The sequence below is a fragment of the Panthera tigris genome, chromosome D1, assembly GCF_018350195.1.
Source record: "Panthera tigris isolate Pti1 chromosome D1, P.tigris_Pti1_mat1.1, whole genome shotgun sequence".
In the NCBI taxonomy this organism is placed as follows: Eukaryota; Metazoa; Chordata; class Mammalia; order Carnivora; family Felidae; genus Panthera; species Panthera tigris.
This window is the reverse complement of record NC_056669.1, coordinates 54,579,237-54,597,502: the sequence shown is the minus strand read 5'-3', so window position 1 is coordinate 54,597,502 and position 18,266 is coordinate 54,579,237. Positions and strand designations below refer to the sequence as shown.

The window sequence follows — 18,266 nt, the reverse complement described above, 5'->3', positions numbered from 1 at the left end:
CCTCCTCCGGGTACCCCTCCCAGCCCAGACTCCATTCTGGAGGTTGTGCTCATGAGCAAATGTCTCCAGCCTGGCTCGGGCTGCGCTGGCTGTCAGTTGGAAGCTCCGGCTGAAAATTCTGGGCTGAAGGTGTTGGGTCCCAGAGGGTGCCACCTTGTCCCTGCTGGGTCAGACCATGGCAGGAATGGGAAGTCAGGGACATGCTAAGTCTCAGAGCCTGAGGGAAGCCCCACCGTCTCCCCTTACACCCAGACCGCCAGCTATGTCCCCAGGTTTGTCATCTTCTGCACCTCTTGCAAAATCCACCATGGAACCATACTCAGATCTTCTCACACTGCCAAACCTTTATACACGCTGTGCTCACAGCCAGCATTTATGGCCTTTTTTGCATATCAGAATTTGCATCAGCCTTCAAAACCTAGCTCAAATGCCACCTCCTCCTAGAAGCCCTCTGTGCTTCTCTCCCGTCAGGCCCAGGGAGCTCAGAGTGCCCAATGAAGCCCAGGGGTTGGTCTAACTCAGTGCTAGTTAAAGAACAGACGAGTTAAAGAGTTTTTGCCAGAATACAGATCACACACGGCTTCCTTCATAGGAAAGTCTTGCTAAGAAGAAAAAAAATCTCAGCTGAACCAAGAGTGCTTGGTGACATCGCTGATGTTCATTCTGGCATGAATGAGCACCTTACCTTCACGTGGCCGGTAACTGCGTGGCCCAGTGTGGGTTGGCCAACCACACTTTGTGTGGCACTAACTGGATCTGGTCACCAGGGAGGCGGGTCTGCGTTGGTCCCCAGAAGAGAGGCATGGGGGTCAAGACAGACACGTGCCGCCACAGTGAGGCGCCAAGGATGCTCGGACCCACAAGTGGCCTGCAGAACCCCCGCTGGACACCCCACCTCTTTCCGCAGGTATAGCGAGGAGCGTGGCTGGGAGCTGCTCTGGCTGTGCACGGGCCTCTTCCCACCCAGCAACATCCTGCTGCCCCACGTGCAGCGCTTCCTGCAGTCCCGTAAGCACTGTCCGCTCGCCGTCGACTGCCTGCAGCGGCTCCAGAAAGCCCTGAGGTACGGTGGCCCACTGAGAGCAGAGGCGGTGGGCAAAGAGCCTGTGGCAGGTGCTGGGATGGGCTCTCAGCCCCAGTGCGCTTGTGGGTGTCCCTGGCGGATGAGGGCACGGCCACACAACACGTGGGACCTGTCCCTGGGGTACCACAGCTGCTAGTCGGACAAAGCCTGCAGCGTGGTGCCCATTCTGGACGCAATCGTGTCTGGCTGCTCAGAAGGGCTGGCGCATACCTTCCAGTGTGTTGGGGACGTCTGGGCCATACTCCATACTCTGCACAGCCCATGTGCATCCTTCACGTCCCGTGGTCCCCTCCACAGCCCTATTTGGTCGACGCTGTTCTCTCATTCTACAGTTGAGGGGTTGGAGGCTCGTGGAGATTAAGTGACTGTCACCTGGCAGGCAGTGGCGGGCAAGGGATTAGAACTGGGGTCTGTCTCCAAAGTTCCCTCTGTTCCCTGCTCCCCATGGCCCCATGAACCCACTGGCTCCTGACTGCCCCTCCACCCCTCTCCTGGCTTTCAGAAATGGGTCCCGGAAGTACCCCCCACACCTGGTGGAGGTGGAGGCCATCCAGCACAAAACCACCCAGATTTTCCACAAGGTCTACTTTCCTGATGACACCGATGAGGTGAGGGCTGCTGGCTTCTTGGTGAAGGACCAGATTCCCTGAGGACACAGGGAACAGCCCTGATGCCTCTCCCCTGCCATCCCCACATTTGCTCCAGTGGTCAGGGCTCAGTAGAGAGGCTACAGACTCCTCGGGTTCCCGATCTGACCTTCTGTTGTCTTCAAGAGCTTCCTTGAGAAGATCATTCTTCCCTCTCTGAGGTGGCTCTGCCTCAGAGAAAAGTGCTCTCTCTCTGAGCTGAGCTCTATGCTGGTGCCACCTCCCTGATGTCAGCTCTGTTCCTGGTCACAGGCCTGCCTGCCCAGGCCTCTCCTATTGTCCCCGAGCCCTTTCCTGCAGGCCCCTTCCTTCCTCCTCACTTGGCCTGATTGTGGGTCTCCTGGTCCAATGGTCCTGTTAGCCTCCCCATCATGCCCATTAGGTCAGGCTGCCTCCTGACCTCCACTCTTTGCCCCATCTCAGCATCTCATTCAGATAAATGAATCCAGCACCAAAACTTTTAGTTTGAAAAGCAGTTTTAGAACTTGTCTAGAGACTAGAGACTCAGAAATGTCATGATAGGATTTCAGTGACAAGGACAAGAAACTAACAAATCCTTTCCTGTCCCTCCAGTGGAAGGTTATATGAAGCAGTCCCTCCCCCACCCCGCACCTACCCCTACCCCGGGCTGCTTCCCCTCTTTTTCCCTCCCCCTTCTGGAATTTGCTTTCTTCTTCCTCCAGCCTCTCTCCTCCCAAACACCCCACCTATCTTTGCTCCCTTGGCCTCGTGTCACCCATGCTTGTACAGCCAGGCCCACAACCCTGGAAGCAGAGGCTGAGTGTGCTTGGATTGGGGAGGACACAATCTGGGAAGATCCAGACAGGAGCTGCTTTTTCCTTTTCTTAAATGCTGTGCCCAGCTCTAGACCCATGGGGAAACACCTCAGATGGAGGGTGCCCTGCATGTGTGGGAGTCTAGTTGCAGGCACAGATAGAGGGGCACAGGAAGCCCCAGCCGCAGCCGCCTGCCCCTCACTTCCCAGGCCTTTGAGGTGGAGTCCAGCACTAAGGCTAAAGACTTCTGCCAGAACATCGCAGCCCGGCTGCTCCTCAAGTCCTCAGAAGGATTCAGCCTCTTTGTCAAAATCGCAGACAAGGTGGGTGATGGGTCATTGGCTTCCTATTGGATTGCTGTTGGTCTGTCTGTTGGAACATTTGCTGGGACTGTAGGAGCTCATGGGGCAGTAGGGAGGGGGAAGAGGGGAAGAGAGAGGTGTGCTTGCATGTGGCATCTGATTGTGTCCCTCTCCTTCTTATATCCCTGCAACGGTCCCCGTACTTGTAACGGCTTCCCCTAAATGTCTCTCCTCTGAGGCATTGCAGAGCATGACCTCAAACCTCTTGGGAGCCATGTGGCACTTTATATTCTGGACCACACAAGGCTCATCGCCCTGCCACAACACACAAGTACTTTCCAGATTTGACTTGACCGGTCCCTCAGCTGCCTTGCCAAGGCCAATTAGCCCTGAAATAACCCCTGAAGGGGGTTGATTATCCCCACCTAATAGATCACAAAACATGGACTCAGAAAATTTAAGTAACTTATTCAAAGCCACACAGCAAGGACTCAGATCCCAGTAGGTCTGACTGCAAAGCACAGGCCCCTGCCACCATTCCACCTTGCTCTTCCTCACTTCTGTGTTCATGAAGGTCAAGGGCCCAGCTTTAAAGCCTCTTCCTGTGGGAGGCTTCCTTGACCATGTCAGGTAGATCAGGTGCTCACTCAGTTCCTTGTGCATCCACGTCTGCCTCCTCATTTCACAACTGTCCCTGTGCCAGACATTGGGGACCCACAGGTGATCTCAGTAAGGTCCTCGACCCAGAGGAGCTTGGAGCCTGTGGGAAGAGCAGGTCACAGATACCGGAGATTGTCCAAGGCAGGGACTGGGCCTCATTCTTGGCCTTCTCACCAGGGCTTAGTCTTTGCTGAATGACTGGAATGACTGTCACTCTGGGTGGGAAGTAGGCTTTGTTCTGGAGACTCAACAGGCATAGTCAGGGCACAGTGGGACACCTCTTTGGGCTGCAACAAAGGGCCAAAAGGAAGGCATTTGGTGGGTAAGTCAGAAAAATCAGTATTGGTGGAACTAAAATGAATGGATTGGAACGGCCATGTCCCTAGGTCATCAGCGTCCCCGAGAATGACTTCTTCTTCGACTTTGTTCGACACCTGACAGACTGGATAAAGAAAGCACGGCCTGTCAAGGATGGTAATGTGAGGCTGGGCCCTGAGATCATCTGAGGCCCAGAGCCACACCGCGAGGTCCACCTGGGTGGGACCCGAGCTAGGGCCTCCTCCTGGGCTGGTGCTGGGCACAGGTGATCCTCTGTGCTGGGACGCTCTGGGTGACCGATTGCCCTCTGCCACAGGAATCGTGCCCTCGCTCACCTACCAGGTGTTCTTCATGAAGAAGCTGTGGACCACCACGGTGCCCGGGAAGGACCCGATGGCCGATTCCATCTTCCACTATTACCAGGTGAGCTGCCTGCTCCTCTCTGCTGTGCTGCCTCCATGTGCTGCTGGCCTTGCTGTATTTCAGGAAAGCAGAACCCTGCCGCCCTTGCCAGGAGGAGGGCCTCAAATAGTAAGGCCTCTAAGAGATTCCTGCTGGGATCCTGGGGAGTAGCTCAAAGGCAGACCCTTCTCTTTCCTCAGAGCCTTGTACTTTCTTCGGAAACTTTAATCCCCACCCGTTCAGGCCCTTCCCTTGGTGAGGGGCTGTCCTCTGAATCAGAGATTCTACGGCTACACCTGGGTGTATCTGGGTGTATCTAGGGCATCTGTGTGAATGTGTAAACACTTTCTAGCACAAGCATGTGCCTGCGGGAAGCCAGGAGGGAGGCCCCCATGTTGAACCTCTAGTTGTTGTCTGATGCTTTTCGCTCATTCTGCCCTCCCAGCAAACCCCAACAAGTAGGAATGTTGTTCCCATTTTATAGAGGGAGAAACTGAGACTCAGAGAGATCAAGTGATATAATTAGGACTACAGGGTGGATAGAATCTGGGTTTGAATCCATGTCTTCACAACTGCAGACTCGGTGATCTCTTCTGGGCCAGTCCTGTTTGTCATTCTGTAGGGGAGACAGACCAGGATGCTGGGAAGGTTGCGGGAGGCAGGGATGGTGGCTGCCGTGGTAGAGAGAACCCTGGCCTGGGAGTTGCCAGGGCTCATTCACCCGTGAGATCTGCCCCTCGCCCATGGTGCCCTTTTAGTGAATGGCAACATGAACATCAGCTACCATTTCCCCCAAGGCAGAAACCCAAGTCAGCCTTGACACCTCCCTCTCCCTCATTTCCCATGTCCCAAATCATTCACCTGATGACTTCACCTCCCCAACTCTCCAAAATCCATCCACATGTCTCCATTACCACCGGTACCAACTCAGGTCAGCCCATCATCTTTCATCTGAATGAAGCTGGTAACCTTTCCCCCGAGCTTCCCTGTCCATTTTTGTCCCCTTTGAATCCATTCTTCCTATGGGGGTCATCATGCTTTCGGGATCCTCTCAGTGGCTTCCCTCAAAGTAGAACGCCAAATCCCGACTCTGGCCCTGCATGGGGCCACTAGCTACTTCTGCTGCCTTGTCTTGTATCCAGCACTCCTTTGTTCACTTCACTCCAGCTACATCTTTTCAAATTCTCAGGTATGCCTGGGGGCCTTTGTAACATTTTCTCTCTTGGGAAGCTTTTCCCTAGGTTCTTTCCTTCACCTTCTAAGCTTTTAGATGTTATTTCAATCATCATAAGGGAAATCTTCCCTGTTCCTAAAACTAGATCAGGTCAACTAGTTATATGCTGTCATAGCGCAGAGAACAATTCCTTCAAAGATTGTAATTATACATCAATTTGGGGTGATGGATGTGTGTTCTTGCCTTGACTACAAGTTCCTTGAGAGCAGGGAAGTAGATGTTGCTTAAAGGGCCTGACTCATAGCAGATGATCAATGCATATTTGTTGGCTTGATGGATGGGTAAATAGGCGGTGACTCAGTGAATGAATGGGTAGAAGGATGGATGGTGAATGAACTTGTGGGTGGACAGATGGACAAATGAGAAATGGATATGGGTAGGGAGAACCATATGGGTGGACAGATGGATGGGTGTGGATGGATAGATAGGTGGGCGAGTAGATGAAAAAGTGGATGGAAAATAATTGACTCAGGTTTCTAATCTGCAGTGTGTCCTCAGGCCAGCCTCAGTTTTTCTACATTTCAACAAGTGGGTAAGATAGTTGTAAGGCTGTGGGCAGTGTTGGCCATTTGGAAGCTTCATCTTTGCTTTTGGTCCACTCCTCATCCTCAATTACTGGAAGTTCAAAGTGGGGAAGAGGCTGGTGCTGCTGATGAAACTAGCAGGTCTCAAAGGAACTGAATGGGAGGAGGCCAGCCAGAGAGGATTTTCCCAAGGAAGGACAGGCTCAGAAGGTTAGGGGTGTGGAACAGTCTCAGGTTCACCAGATGGTCACTCTGAGTTTCTTCGTCTTTGAAATGTGGCTGCTCACCCCACTGGACCGTTATGAGGGAAAATGAAATAATAATATTCATACATGGCTCTGCTTTGCAACTGTAAAGTGCTGGATCTGTGCAGGCATGGTTGCTATTTCCCCGTACTATCTCCTCTTGGGGCACAGTGTCAGCTGAGGCTGGAGGAAAAGGTATGCCCAATGTGGGGTGAGGCAGTAGACCTCGCCTGAGACCTGCTCTGTCTCTGGCAGGAGTTGCCCAAGTATCTCCGAGGCTATCACAAGTGCACACGGGAGGAGGTGCTGCAGCTGGGGGCACTGATCTACAGGGTCAAATTCGAAGAGGACAAGTCCTACTTCCCCAGTATCCCCAAGCTGCTACGGGAGCTGGTGCCCCAGGACCTCATCCGGCAGGTTTCCCCGGATGACTGGAAGCGGGTGAGTATAAAGGCGGCGGCAGGACTAGGGGTATCTGGGCACCCCACGGGTCAGGCGGCAGGTGCTGGCCAGCAGCCCAGGGAAGTATCTCTTGTTGTCCCTGTGTGTGATAAGGTCACCCTCTCATTTTCCCTTCCTTTCGCTTTAGTATCCAGTTCTCCAGGCAAAGGACTCACCTAGCTGCTTGGTAGTAATTTGCCCTATTCTAGTTGTCATGGTGACCTGATTTCACTTGATACTCTTTGGTCTGCTTGCTTAGGGGAGGGGAGGGGAGAGAAGGAAAATGAGGATTCCATTAACTGGGATGACGGAGGCCCCTCATGGCCTCCAGGGCCCCCATCCTATGCCTGACCCTCCAGGGCCCATGACCGCTAACAGTGCAGGTGAGGTAGGAGCAGAAGGGGAGAGGCCTCTGATCCCCCCTCTCCCTACAGTCCATCGTTGCCTACTTCAACAAGCATGCAGGGAAGTCCAAGGAGGAGGCCAAGCTAGCCTTTCTAAAGCTCATCTTCAAGTGGCCCACCTTTGGTTCAGCCTTCTTCGAGGTGAAGGTACGTTATGGGTGGCTTCTCAGGAGGAAGGGAGGAAGGGACTAAGGAGTGGGGATGAGAAGGCACAGAAACGCCTCTCCAGGACTGTGGGAAACAGCGATGGCCTCTGCCACCTGCCCTGGCAAGGAAAGGACGGAAGCACCCTCAGCTTTGTACCACCTCGGTATCTCAGCCCTGGGACATGAGGGACAACCAGCAGCTCAGCCTGGCAGGGGAGGCAGATGTGTAAACCAGCCACAGTAATGGAGAACGATCTGTGCTGTGACAAAGGGGAGCCCTTATCAAGGTGACTGAGAAGGCTGAGGAGGCTTCCTGGAGGAGGCCACCCCTGAACTTCCAGGAAGACCCTGGGGAGAGTGTTCCTGGCAGAGGGCCTAGCATGAGCAAAGAGCCAGTGGTGTACGGGAAGTGCAAGTGGCTGAGTATGGATGGGCGCAGGGTATGAGAATGAGCAGATTGTGGTGAGGCAGGCTGGCAAGCCGGCGAGGGGGTTGGGTTTCCTCCTGAAGGTGGTGGCCAGCCCTGGAAGGTTCTGCATAGGGATGATGGGGCCAGAAGTCCACTCTGACCGGGGGGCGAGGGTGGGCCTGAGGGGCACGACCGGAGGCAGGAGAATGGTAAACAGGCTCGCGTGAGAACTGGGGGTAGGTCAGGCTGGAGAGGAGGGGATGGCCTTGTTACATACCTCGGACGGGAGGCCTTTTGAGAAGTCTGGCTGTACAAGGAAGAGAGGGAGGCAGAGAGGTAAGCTGGAGGCAGGAGTTAGAGTTCAAAGAGGGTTTTTAAAGAGGGCAGACATGTGGGCTGAGAGAAGAGATGGCCCAGACTCCTAGAGAAGCAGGAGAGAAGAAATGAAACTGCTGCCAGAGAGGGTGGGAGATGGGGTCACTTGGGGACCCGTGAAGGGATCTGGGTCGCACTGAGGTCCCAGCAGAGGTGGAAACTGTGAGGTTGTGGCAGAGCCACTGGCCCTGCTGCACCTCTGGCATCGAGCAGGAGCAGGGGAGGGCAACTTACTCCTAGCACACAGCTTTTCCTGCTCTGGGCTCCCCCAGCTCTCTGATGGTTTCCGGCTTTCTTTGCCAGCAAACTACGGAGCCAAACTTCCCTGAGATCCTCTTAATTGCCATCAATAAGTATGGGGTCAGCCTCATCGATCCCAGAACCAAGGTAAGCAGTGACAGGGAAGAGCGGGGGTGTGCTTCTCTGTCTGCACCTCTCACAAGAGCCCCCAGACCCAACCCCCCAAAGCCCCTGCTGGCCACCATCCTCACTTAATGTGGCCAAGAAGGCAGATGATCTTGAGAAGTGGTCTGTGTTTGCTTCGTCTATTTTCCTACCTGCTCCGTCAAAATTGCTCTCCTAGAGTTACTAGCCAACACCTTGCTACTAAATCCAATGAACTTTTTAGCACTTGGCCTTTTGGCATCATTGGACCTTACAACCATTCGTTCCTTCCAGAATGCTCTCCACACATTGGTCAGGATAGCAGACTGCACCGGGGTTAAATATTCTCGTATTTATGGGCCAGAGTAGTCCTCACCAAGGGAACCAGGAAGCACAGTCCTACCACATACCCAGGAGGAGTACAACTGGACCACTGGCGAAGGGTGCCAATGGCCACCACCTTCCTCTTGTGTTCATGTGCCCCACTTTCCTGGTTTTCCTCCTCTCTCTCTTGGGTCATTCTTCTCACATACTTCTGTGTGATTATTTTCTACCCACACACATGGTGCTCCCTGAGGCTTCCTGGCATCTTCTTGATTTCCTCCTAGTAGGACCATCCCATCCAGGACCCCTGTTTCCATTGCTTCAGGCCTCCCAAATTTCCAGTTCCAGCCCCACATACCCCATAGCCTCGTGGACACGGAGGGATACCCCTAGTATCTCCACAGCAGAGCTGGATTCTGTCTTCTTGCTTCTTTGCTTGTCTGAGGGCCCAAGGCCTTTCTGGTGGGTGTGGGCTGGTGCTGAGGAAAGTGAGGCCAGAGGGTCCAGACTGCGCAGGTTCAAATTTTCTCTGCTTTCCCAGGACATCTTGACCACTCATCCCTTCACCAAGATCTCCAACTGGAGCAGTGGCAACACCTACTTCCACATCACCATTGGGAACCTGGTGCGCGGGAGCAAATTGCTCTGTGAGACATCACTGGTAAGACCTCTTTTATTTAGGCCTGGTAGGGCTCCCCTACTTTGCCTAAAGCTCCAACCATCCTCTTTGTCCCCAGAACAAACGTGAGGAGTGCATGGCTTGGCCTGAGATTGGGATCAAAGGTCAGATTGGGCCAAGGTCAAGTCAGTTTGAGGCTCAGCTTAGGTCTGGGAAGGGCACTTAATCTGGGGCTGAGAACAGACCCCTCATTTATTAACTATTGTTTGAATGACTGCAGTGTCAGGGGCTAAAGACTCAGTCCCCAGAGTTCAATAGTGGAGCCATTAGCAATGAGGCCTCTTGGACTGAGCTGAATTTCTAAGGCGTGGCTCAACTGGTAAAGCCTTTAGAATCACCAGGATGTAAGGGGCATACAAGCTAGGGCCTTCATGTAGGGTCATAATAACTTTGAACCTTAGACATGTGGCTGGTTGAGTCCAACCCTTCAGCTGTGAGGCTGGGGAGATGGAGTCCAGAGCAGTACAGGATTCTCCTTAGTTCAGGGCTCTGCCCTTTGCAGTTTCCTGGGAGTGTTCTGGGTCTGAATGGGCTGGCCCTGTCCCACTATTTGCTCTGTTTATCTTCTTGTGCTGTTTCCAGGGCTACAAGATGGATGACCTCCTGACTTCCTATATTAGCCAAATGCTCACAGCCATGAGCAAACAGCGGGGCTCCAGGAGTGGCAAGTGAACAGTGGGGGAGGTGGTCCTGTTTCAGGCCCATCAGCTACCTCTGCAGGCGGGAGAGGACTTCTGCCATCTGGGCAGGGAGGCTGGGCTAGCTGGCCACCACTGATTATTACACCAACTTAGCCTCTGATCCTCTTCCAGTGGGGCAGCCTTGCTGGGATGAAGAGCTCCCTTCTATCCACTCCCGAGGGGTGGTTCTAGCTCTGGCTTGCGGTGGCCTTCCCAGTTGTAAAACCCTATGCTCCTTGGGTGCCTTTCTTAGACCAGTCCTACCGTGCGACCTCCTTTGACTTTCCATGCAACCACTGTAACAGGGAATCAAGAGGACAACCTAGTTCTCCATACTGGGACCAACCAAACCAAACCAACCAAGAATATTCTGAAATCCAAGGGACTGGCTTAATTCCTGTAAGTCCAGAATTCTCAGCTGGGATGAGGGAGACAGACTACTTTTCTATATTGCAGTGTGAGTGCTGAGCCCTGTGTTAGTCTCCCCTGATCACCTCAGGGTATAAAGTATGTGTTTAATCATTTGGCCCTCTGGTGTCTTTGCTCGGGGAAGAGGAGAGAGTGGGGTGTGGCCTGTAGGACTATCTCCTCAGTCTGTGTGTGTAGGGCTAAGCTGGTCTGGGTTTGGGGTGCCTGAGCCCAAGATGTGCTTGAAAGGGGCTTAAAGGGGCTGGCTGGGACCACGGTGGGTTAGGGGTAAATGTTAGGACATCAGCCTGGGAGGTAGGGGCCTAAGTGTGCAGGGGCCAGCTTCTGGGCCTTAACTAGGACCAGTGGAGCCAGAGTGACCCTCGCATCCTGTCAGAAACATCTCCTTGGTTCATCAAGAAATCCAAGAATTGTGCTGCCTAAGGTTAAATCCTTGTGTCCTCAGAGTGCCTATAAAACGTTACTTTGTGACCAGGATGAAACAACCAAATTCAGCTGTGATCTGGTGAGGCATGGGAATGGGGGTTTTAGACAGAGAGGTAGGATTTGGGTGTGAGGCATCCTCCTGGGCCATGACGGGGAAGAGTGCCTAGAGAAGTGACAGTGGAGACTGCCCTAGAGGAGGGTATGTTTACGATGAGCCCCTAAGGCCCCCCCTAATACTTCAGTAGGGCCAAATCCTTATTGTCCTCACACACACACAAGTGTCTTGGGTCATCTGCATCCAGATGCCAAACACTCCAGAGGGAGTTCTATTCCTGTTCTCCCCAGCTACTTGTGTGGGAGGAGCTGGTTGTGAAAATGGAGGCCCCAAACCAGATAGCCCTGATTTCTGGGATGATCATGTGGCTTTCTGAGACAGCTTTGCCCCACCAGTGTTTACACAGCTCCATAGGCAGCCTCAGGTAAATCTGAGCCAGAAGGAAGGTGCTGTGGTGGTGTGCCTCTACACAGTCATATCAGTGGGGATACAGAGGCCCAGAGAAGGTGGGCGAATAAGTGAAGGCCACACCAAACTCAGTTCACTGCTTTTAACATTTGGCTCTGAGACACCAAGGGCTCCAGATGCTTGTTCTATGCCCTAGTTCCCCTTCAAGGCCTAGGGTCGATGGATAGGCACAGAATTATGCCCATCATCCCATTGCACACTAGATCACAGTGTGTGTGTGGGATGAGATCTTTCCCCCGATTCACGCCCTTGCCTATACCACTTCTCATTCTCTGACTCAGGATGGCATCACTTTTGCACTCATCCCCTAGTCTGTCAGCCTGAGTGATCACAGAGGGGTCCAAAGAATATGCCATTAACCTTCTGGGTTCCTGAGAGGTTGCCTTTATTCTCATGCTGATGTGCACAAAGCCATTCCTTTAGCAGGGAGTACTATGAAGGGTTAGGATAAGAAACCCTGTAACTCCAGCTTCAAGACCACAACAACAGTTTTTCCCTTGCCCATCCCCTAGAGATGCATTCTTTATGGAAAGCACTAGACCAGAGTGGTTCCCCTGAGAGCCTCAATGGCCCTTCTGCACTCCTTTCTTGACCACTTCCCACCATCACCACCCTTAGGCACAGAGAGGAAGAAGAAGGAAAAGGCAACGTATGACAAAATTTTCTCCAAGGACATCCTATAGGAGGAGGAGAACATGCTAGAGAAGGAATGCACTGTATGAAAGACTTCCTGGGAGGAGGATTTAACAATGGGGATCTCTTGGGATTTTCAGGATGGGGACCTCTTTAGTGGGTACTGTGGGTCCCAAGGTTTCTAGGGCAGGGGGTCAATATGATTCAATGGAGGGGATCTGTCTGATGACCCCCCCCCCCCAGGGAAGAATGTCGGTGGTTTGATGCTCTTAGGGGACACTGGTAGGATGACATTTCCCTCAGGGGATATTGATAGATCTCCTTGGGGGACAGTGGTGGTTTGACCTTCCCCTTGGGCAGTCACTGGTGGCTTCACATCCTTCTTGGGAGGGTACTGTGGTTTGAGGGCCTCCTGTTTGGGGGCTTCTGTGACACAGAGGGAACTTGGATATCTGAGAATTGGGGGGATTCAGGCTGGCTGGAAGGTGGCTGCTGTCCAGGGCTTTTCCATGACTCATTTTCTATGTCAGGGACTGGTTCCTGAATATGTTGTAGGGGGTAGAAAAGACATACACACAGATTCCCTTAGTGTCACTTTCCCAATCTGTGTTTGCTATGTGGTGAACTCCTAGTCCTCTCTTAAACGTTAGAACCACCCCTACTCCCTCAGGCTCATTCTTCTAAATTTCCTCCCCCAAGATTTTCGGCAAACATATATGGCCTGCCAATTCTGCTTGAGGCAAATAAGGTCCATTATGTGAGGGTATGGAAGCTCCAAAGGAAGCTCTCAAAAAGTAGCAACTAAAACTTGCTTAAAGATTATATATTTTATAATAATTGCTTTCAAGTCAGTTATAGAGAGAAAGGAACATGTTTCCCTACTGGAATGCGAGCTTCTTGAGGCCAGGAACCTTTAACTTGCTTGTCACTATATTCCTGGTGCCCAGAAAAATGTCACATACTAGGTGCTTGATATAATTTTTTGACTGATGGGAAAACTGGTAATAGAGAATTCAGACCTACTCTCCTACTCCAGGAAATTTTTTTAAAATGGATACAATACAAAGAAAAACATATTAACAACGTAGTGAGGAATTATGGGGACCAAATCAAGAATGTGGCGATCCAAAAAGTGAAGCCCAGACCCAACTATACACTGTCTACAAGAAATTAGATACAAATAGATTGAAATTAAAGCCTGGAAAAATAAATACCTTGTTAACACTACTGAAAAGAAAGATGAAGTTGCTATTAATATCACACAATGTCTTTGCTTCAGAGCAAAGAATATTACCAGGGATAAAGAAGTTCATTTCCTAATGATTAAAGAGATCATTTCATCAAGAAGACATGTTCAGGCACCTTTTAAGTGTTTCAAAACACATGAAGCAAAGACAAGACTGCAAAAAGAACTAAATCTATAATTATATTTGAAGATTTTGATGCCCCACTCAAAAGAACTGGGCAGAAAATCAGTAAGATGTAGAACACCTGAAAAACTGGTTCTGGTCCAAGTGAACTCACCTCCTCCACAGACACCTATTTATAGAGCAATTCCTCCTGAAGATGACCTGAGGGCTGACTGAACAGCTTCTTCACCACAAAGAAACCACGCAGAGACTGAACTGTAGTGGCTGGGCAGGTGGTGTAGTACGGAGGGGCTGTGAGCAGACTTGTCTGCCCTGAGGCACAGAAAAAAGCCTTGGTTTCAAAGGGCAACTAGATATAAAGGAACCAGTCCTAGAACCCTGCCGAACAGTTTGGGGGGGGGGGGGGGTGCTGGAACCCTCTCCAGGTCACAGGACCTGGAAAACGCCATGGTTTATGTTCCTCCTCCACCTTTATCAAGGTGTGGATGGAAGCAGGGTCTGGGCATCCTAGCTGGCCTACTGCCTCAGTCAGCCCCAGGTCCCTACCCCACACCAGCCTAAGCCATCCCGGCCTGTAAAGTAGCACCCCCCACCCCCACTCCCACCAGTGTAGTGCATACCCGGACAGTCCTGGTCAGTGTCCCCTCAGCTACAGCCATCTTGCCAAGGTGACATAGGTGGAAAGAACCCTGGAACACACTAGCTCCACACCACTTTGGCTCCAGACAACTTGCTGAAGTACTCCTGGCACAGAGCCCTGTGGGACCTCCTGGCTGATGCCTGCCTCAGCTCTAGCTGCCCCACCAAGGTACCCCCTGCATTGAGCATCCTGGAACACAGTGACTTGCATCTACTTCAGCTTCAGTCCTGTCAGGGCACCAACTGCATGGTGAGTCCTGACACAACCCCGGCCCACATCCACTTCTGCTTTGGTCATCCAGAGTGCCCTGGGACTCCCAACCCATATCCAGCTACAGCTCTAGCCAGCCAAAGTCACTAGGCACATACAGTCTACACAAGGGATGACCATTCACAAGACCATTCCTTTAAGTTTAGGAGAAGTAGGTGTTCTGCCTAATTCATAGAAATAAACACAGAAAGTCAAGCAAAATGAGGAGACAGAGGAATATGCTGCAAATGAAAGAACAAGACAAAACCTCATAAAAAGAACTACATGAAATACCCAATCTACCTGATAAAGAGTTCAAAGTAATGGTTATAAAGGTGTTCAACAGCCTGGAGAGAATAGATGAACTTAGAACATCAATGAGATAGAAAACATAAAAGACCAGAGTTTAAGAACACAATAACCTAAATGAAAAATACACTAGAGGTTGTAGAAAAACAGAGCAGTAATCTGGAAGACAGGGTAATGGAGGGCACCTGAGTTGAACAGCAAAAGGAAAAAAGAATTTTAAGAAATGAGGATAGGTTAAGGTCTCTTGGGCAACATCAAACAAATATTTGCATTATAAGGGTTCCAGAAGGAGAAGAGAGCCAGCCAGAAAACTTGTTTGAAGAAATAGCTAAAAACTTCCACAACCCAGGGAAGGAAACAGACATCCTGGTTTAAGAAGCACAAATAGTTCAAAACAAGATGAACCCAATGAGATCCACACCATGACACATGGTAATTTGAGTGTCAAAGATTAAAGGAAGAATTTAAAAAGCAGCAAGAGAGAAGTGACTAGTAATGTACAAGGGAAACTCTCTAAGGCCATCAGCTGAGTTTTCAGAAACTTTGCAGGCCAGAAGGAAGTGGCATGATCTACTCAAAGTGCTGAAAGGAAAAAACATACAACCTGAGAATATTCTACCTGGCAAGATTATCATTCAGAATTGAAGGACAGAGAAAGAGTTTCCCAGAAAAACAAAAGCTAAAGAAGTCATCACCACTACACTGGCCTTAGAAGAAATGTTAAAGGTACTTTTTTAAGTAGAAAAGTCCATAATTATAAGAAACCTGTGAAAGGAAAAAATATTTCATGAATAAAAGCAAACAGTATGGTAATAGAGCAATTATATCTAAAATATCAGTTAAGGGGACTCACAGAAAGAGACAACATATACATAAAACGTGGAGTGTGGAACTAAAAATCAAACTCCTTTAGAAAGTGTTCAAACTTAAGTGACTATCAACTTAATACAGACTGCTATATACTTAGAATGTTATATATGAACTTCATGGTAACCACAAACCCAAAACCTGTAATAGATACACTAAAGTCATCAGTCACAAGAAAGAGTATGGGAGAAAAAAGGAACATAGAAGAGCTACAAAAAGCACCCATAAAACAGTTAACAAAATGGCAATAAGTACGCAACTATCAATGATTAAATGTACATAGTGTAAATGCTCTAATCAAATGCGTAGGGTGATGGAATGGATAAAAAAAAATCAAGACCCATGTATATGTTGCCTACAAGAGACTCACTTCAGACCTAAAGACACACAGACTGAAAGTGAAGGGATGGAAAAATATATTCCATGCAAATATCAGGGGAAAAAAGCCAGGGTAGCAATACTTACAAGACACAAAAAAGGTCATTGCACAATGATACAGGGATCAGTCCAGCAAGAGGATATAACAATTGTAAATATCAGTGCACCCAACACTGGAGCACCTATATACATAGAGGAAATTTTAACATTTATAAAAGGAGACATTGACAGTAGGGAATAATAATAGAGAACTTTAACACCCTACTTACATAAATGGATAGACAATCCAGACAGAAAACTAACAAGGAAATTGAGGCACTGAACAACACATTAGACCAGATGGACTTTATAAATACAGAACATTCCATCCCAAACCAGAATGCACATTCTTTTCAAGTGCACATGGAACATTCACCAGGACAGATCATGTGTTAGGCCACAAAATAAGTCTTGATAAATTTAAAAATACTGAAATCATATGCATATTTTCTGTACACAGTAGATAATTAAAATCAACTATAAGAAAAAAATGGAAGAAACACAAATACATGGAGGCTAAACAATATGCCACTAAACAATGAATGGATCAGTGAAGAAGTCAAAGAGGAAATTTTAAAAAATACACGGAGACAAATGAAACTAAAAACACAGTGGTCCAAAATCTTTGGGACCCAGCAAAAGCAGTTCTAAGGGAAATTTACAATGATACAGGCTTATCTCAATAAACAAGAAAACTCTCAAACAGTCTAACCTTAAAGGAACTATAAAAACAAGAACAAAGCCCAAAGTTAGAAGGAAGGAAATAATAGAGTATAAATTAATGAAATAAAGACTAAAAACCAATAGAAAAGATCAATGATATTGTATATCTGAAACTAATATAATGCTGTATGTTAATTATACTTGAATTTTAAAAAGCTGAATTATGAAGTCAATAAACAATAGTTAAAAGTCTTTTAAAAAATCAATGAAACCAGAACTGGATTTTTGAAAAGATAAGCAAAATTGATAAACCTTTAGCCAGCCTCATCAAGAAAGAGAGAACCGAAACAAAATCAGAAATGAAAGAAGGGAAGCAACAAATGACACCACAGAAATACAAAGGATTATAAGAGACTACTACTATGAAAAATTACATGCCAAGATACTGGTCAACATAGAAGAAATGGATAAATTCCTAGAAACATACAATCTTCCAAAACCAAATCAAAAAGAAAAAATCTGACTAGTAACAAAATGGAATCAGTAATCAAAAAACTCCCAACAAACAAAAGTCTAGGACCAGATGGACTCACCAGTGAATTCCACCAAACATTTAAAGAGTTAATAACTATTCTCCTCAAACTATTCAAAAAAAAAAAAATAGGAAAGGGAAGAAAGATTCCAGATTCATTCTTTGAGGCCAGCATTATCCTGACACCAAAACCAGACAAAGACACTACAAAAATCAATATCCAATATCAATAGACCAATATCCCTGATGAACATAGATGCAAAAATCCTCTACAAAGTATTAGCAAACTACACTCAACAATACATTAACAGGATCATTCACCACAATCAATGGGATTTATTCCAGGGATGCAAAGATGGCTCAATATCCACAAATCAATGTAATACATCACAATAACAAAATGAAGAATAAAAATCATATGCTCATCTCAGTCAAGACAAAAAAGCATTTCACAAAACTAAACGTGTTCATGATAAAGACTCTCAACAAAGTGGGTTTAGAGGGATCATAGCTTAACATAATAAAGGCTATATATGACAAGCCTAGAGTTAACATCATGGTCAATGGTGAAAAACAGAGAGCTTTTCCTCTAAGATCAGGAACAAGACAATAATGCCCATTGTTGTCACCTTTATTCAACATAGTACTGGAGTCCTACCCACAGCACTGAGACAAGAAATGAAAGGTATCCAAACTGATACGAAGTAAAAACTATCTGCAAATGACATGATACTACACATAGAAAACTCTGAAGACTCCATCAAAAAACTATTAGAAGTGATATATGAATTCAGTAAAGTTGCAGGACACAAAATTAATATGCAGAAATTCACTGTGTTTCTATACATTAATAATGAAATAAATTAAGAAAACAATTCCATTTACAATTTCACACCAAAAAAAAAAAACAAACCTAGAGATAAACTTAACCAAGGAGGTGAAAGGCCTGTAACTTAAAAACCACAATGAGACATCACTTTATACCTATCAGAATGGCTAGAATCAAAAAGAGAGTAACAAATCTTGGTGAGGAGACAGAGAACAAGGAACCCTCATGCACTGTTGGTCAGTTTGTAAACTGGTTCAGCTCTTGTGGAAAACAATACAGAAGTTACTCAAAAAATTAAAAATAGAAATATTACACGATCCATTAATTCTACTATTGGGTATTTAA

The 18,266-nt window shown here is 48.3% G+C and overlaps 2 protein-coding genes across 8 annotated transcripts in view; one reads left to right on the top strand and one right to left on the bottom strand.

The window, feature by feature from the left end:
- Positions 1-10,556, top strand: part of MYO7A (myosin VIIA) — an 84,348-nt gene extending 73,792 nt beyond the window's left edge. For all 6 annotated transcript variants that reach the window (XM_042957373.1, XM_042957371.1, XM_042957372.1 and 3 more), the window contains 10 exons: positions 908-1,063; positions 1,587-1,692; positions 2,717-2,830; positions 3,856-3,943; positions 4,104-4,210; positions 6,448-6,633; positions 7,068-7,184; positions 8,271-8,354; positions 9,217-9,336; positions 9,937-10,556. In XM_042957373.1, coding sequence (XP_042813307.1) covers positions 908-1,063; positions 1,587-1,692; positions 2,717-2,830; positions 3,856-3,943; positions 4,104-4,210; positions 6,448-6,633; positions 7,068-7,184; positions 8,271-8,354; positions 9,217-9,336; positions 9,937-10,026 — 1,168 coding nt within the window. In that variant the 3' untranslated portion in view covers positions 10,027-10,556. The remainder of the gene's footprint in view (positions 1-907; positions 1,064-1,586; positions 1,693-2,716; positions 2,831-3,855; positions 3,944-4,103; positions 4,211-6,447; positions 6,634-7,067; positions 7,185-8,270; positions 8,355-9,216; positions 9,337-9,936) is intronic.
- GDPD4 (glycerophosphodiester phosphodiesterase domain containing 4) overlaps positions 1,324-18,266 on the bottom strand; it is a 191,102-nt gene continuing 174,159 nt past the window's right edge. The window contains exon 19 of one of the 2 annotated variants that reach the window (XR_006208000.1): positions 1,324-1,456. The gene's annotated coding sequence lies outside the window, so the exon portion shown is untranslated. Of the gene's footprint in view, positions 1,457-4,428; positions 4,806-18,266 lie in introns of those variants that run through there. The other variant, XR_006207999.1, reaches the window with a different exon arrangement.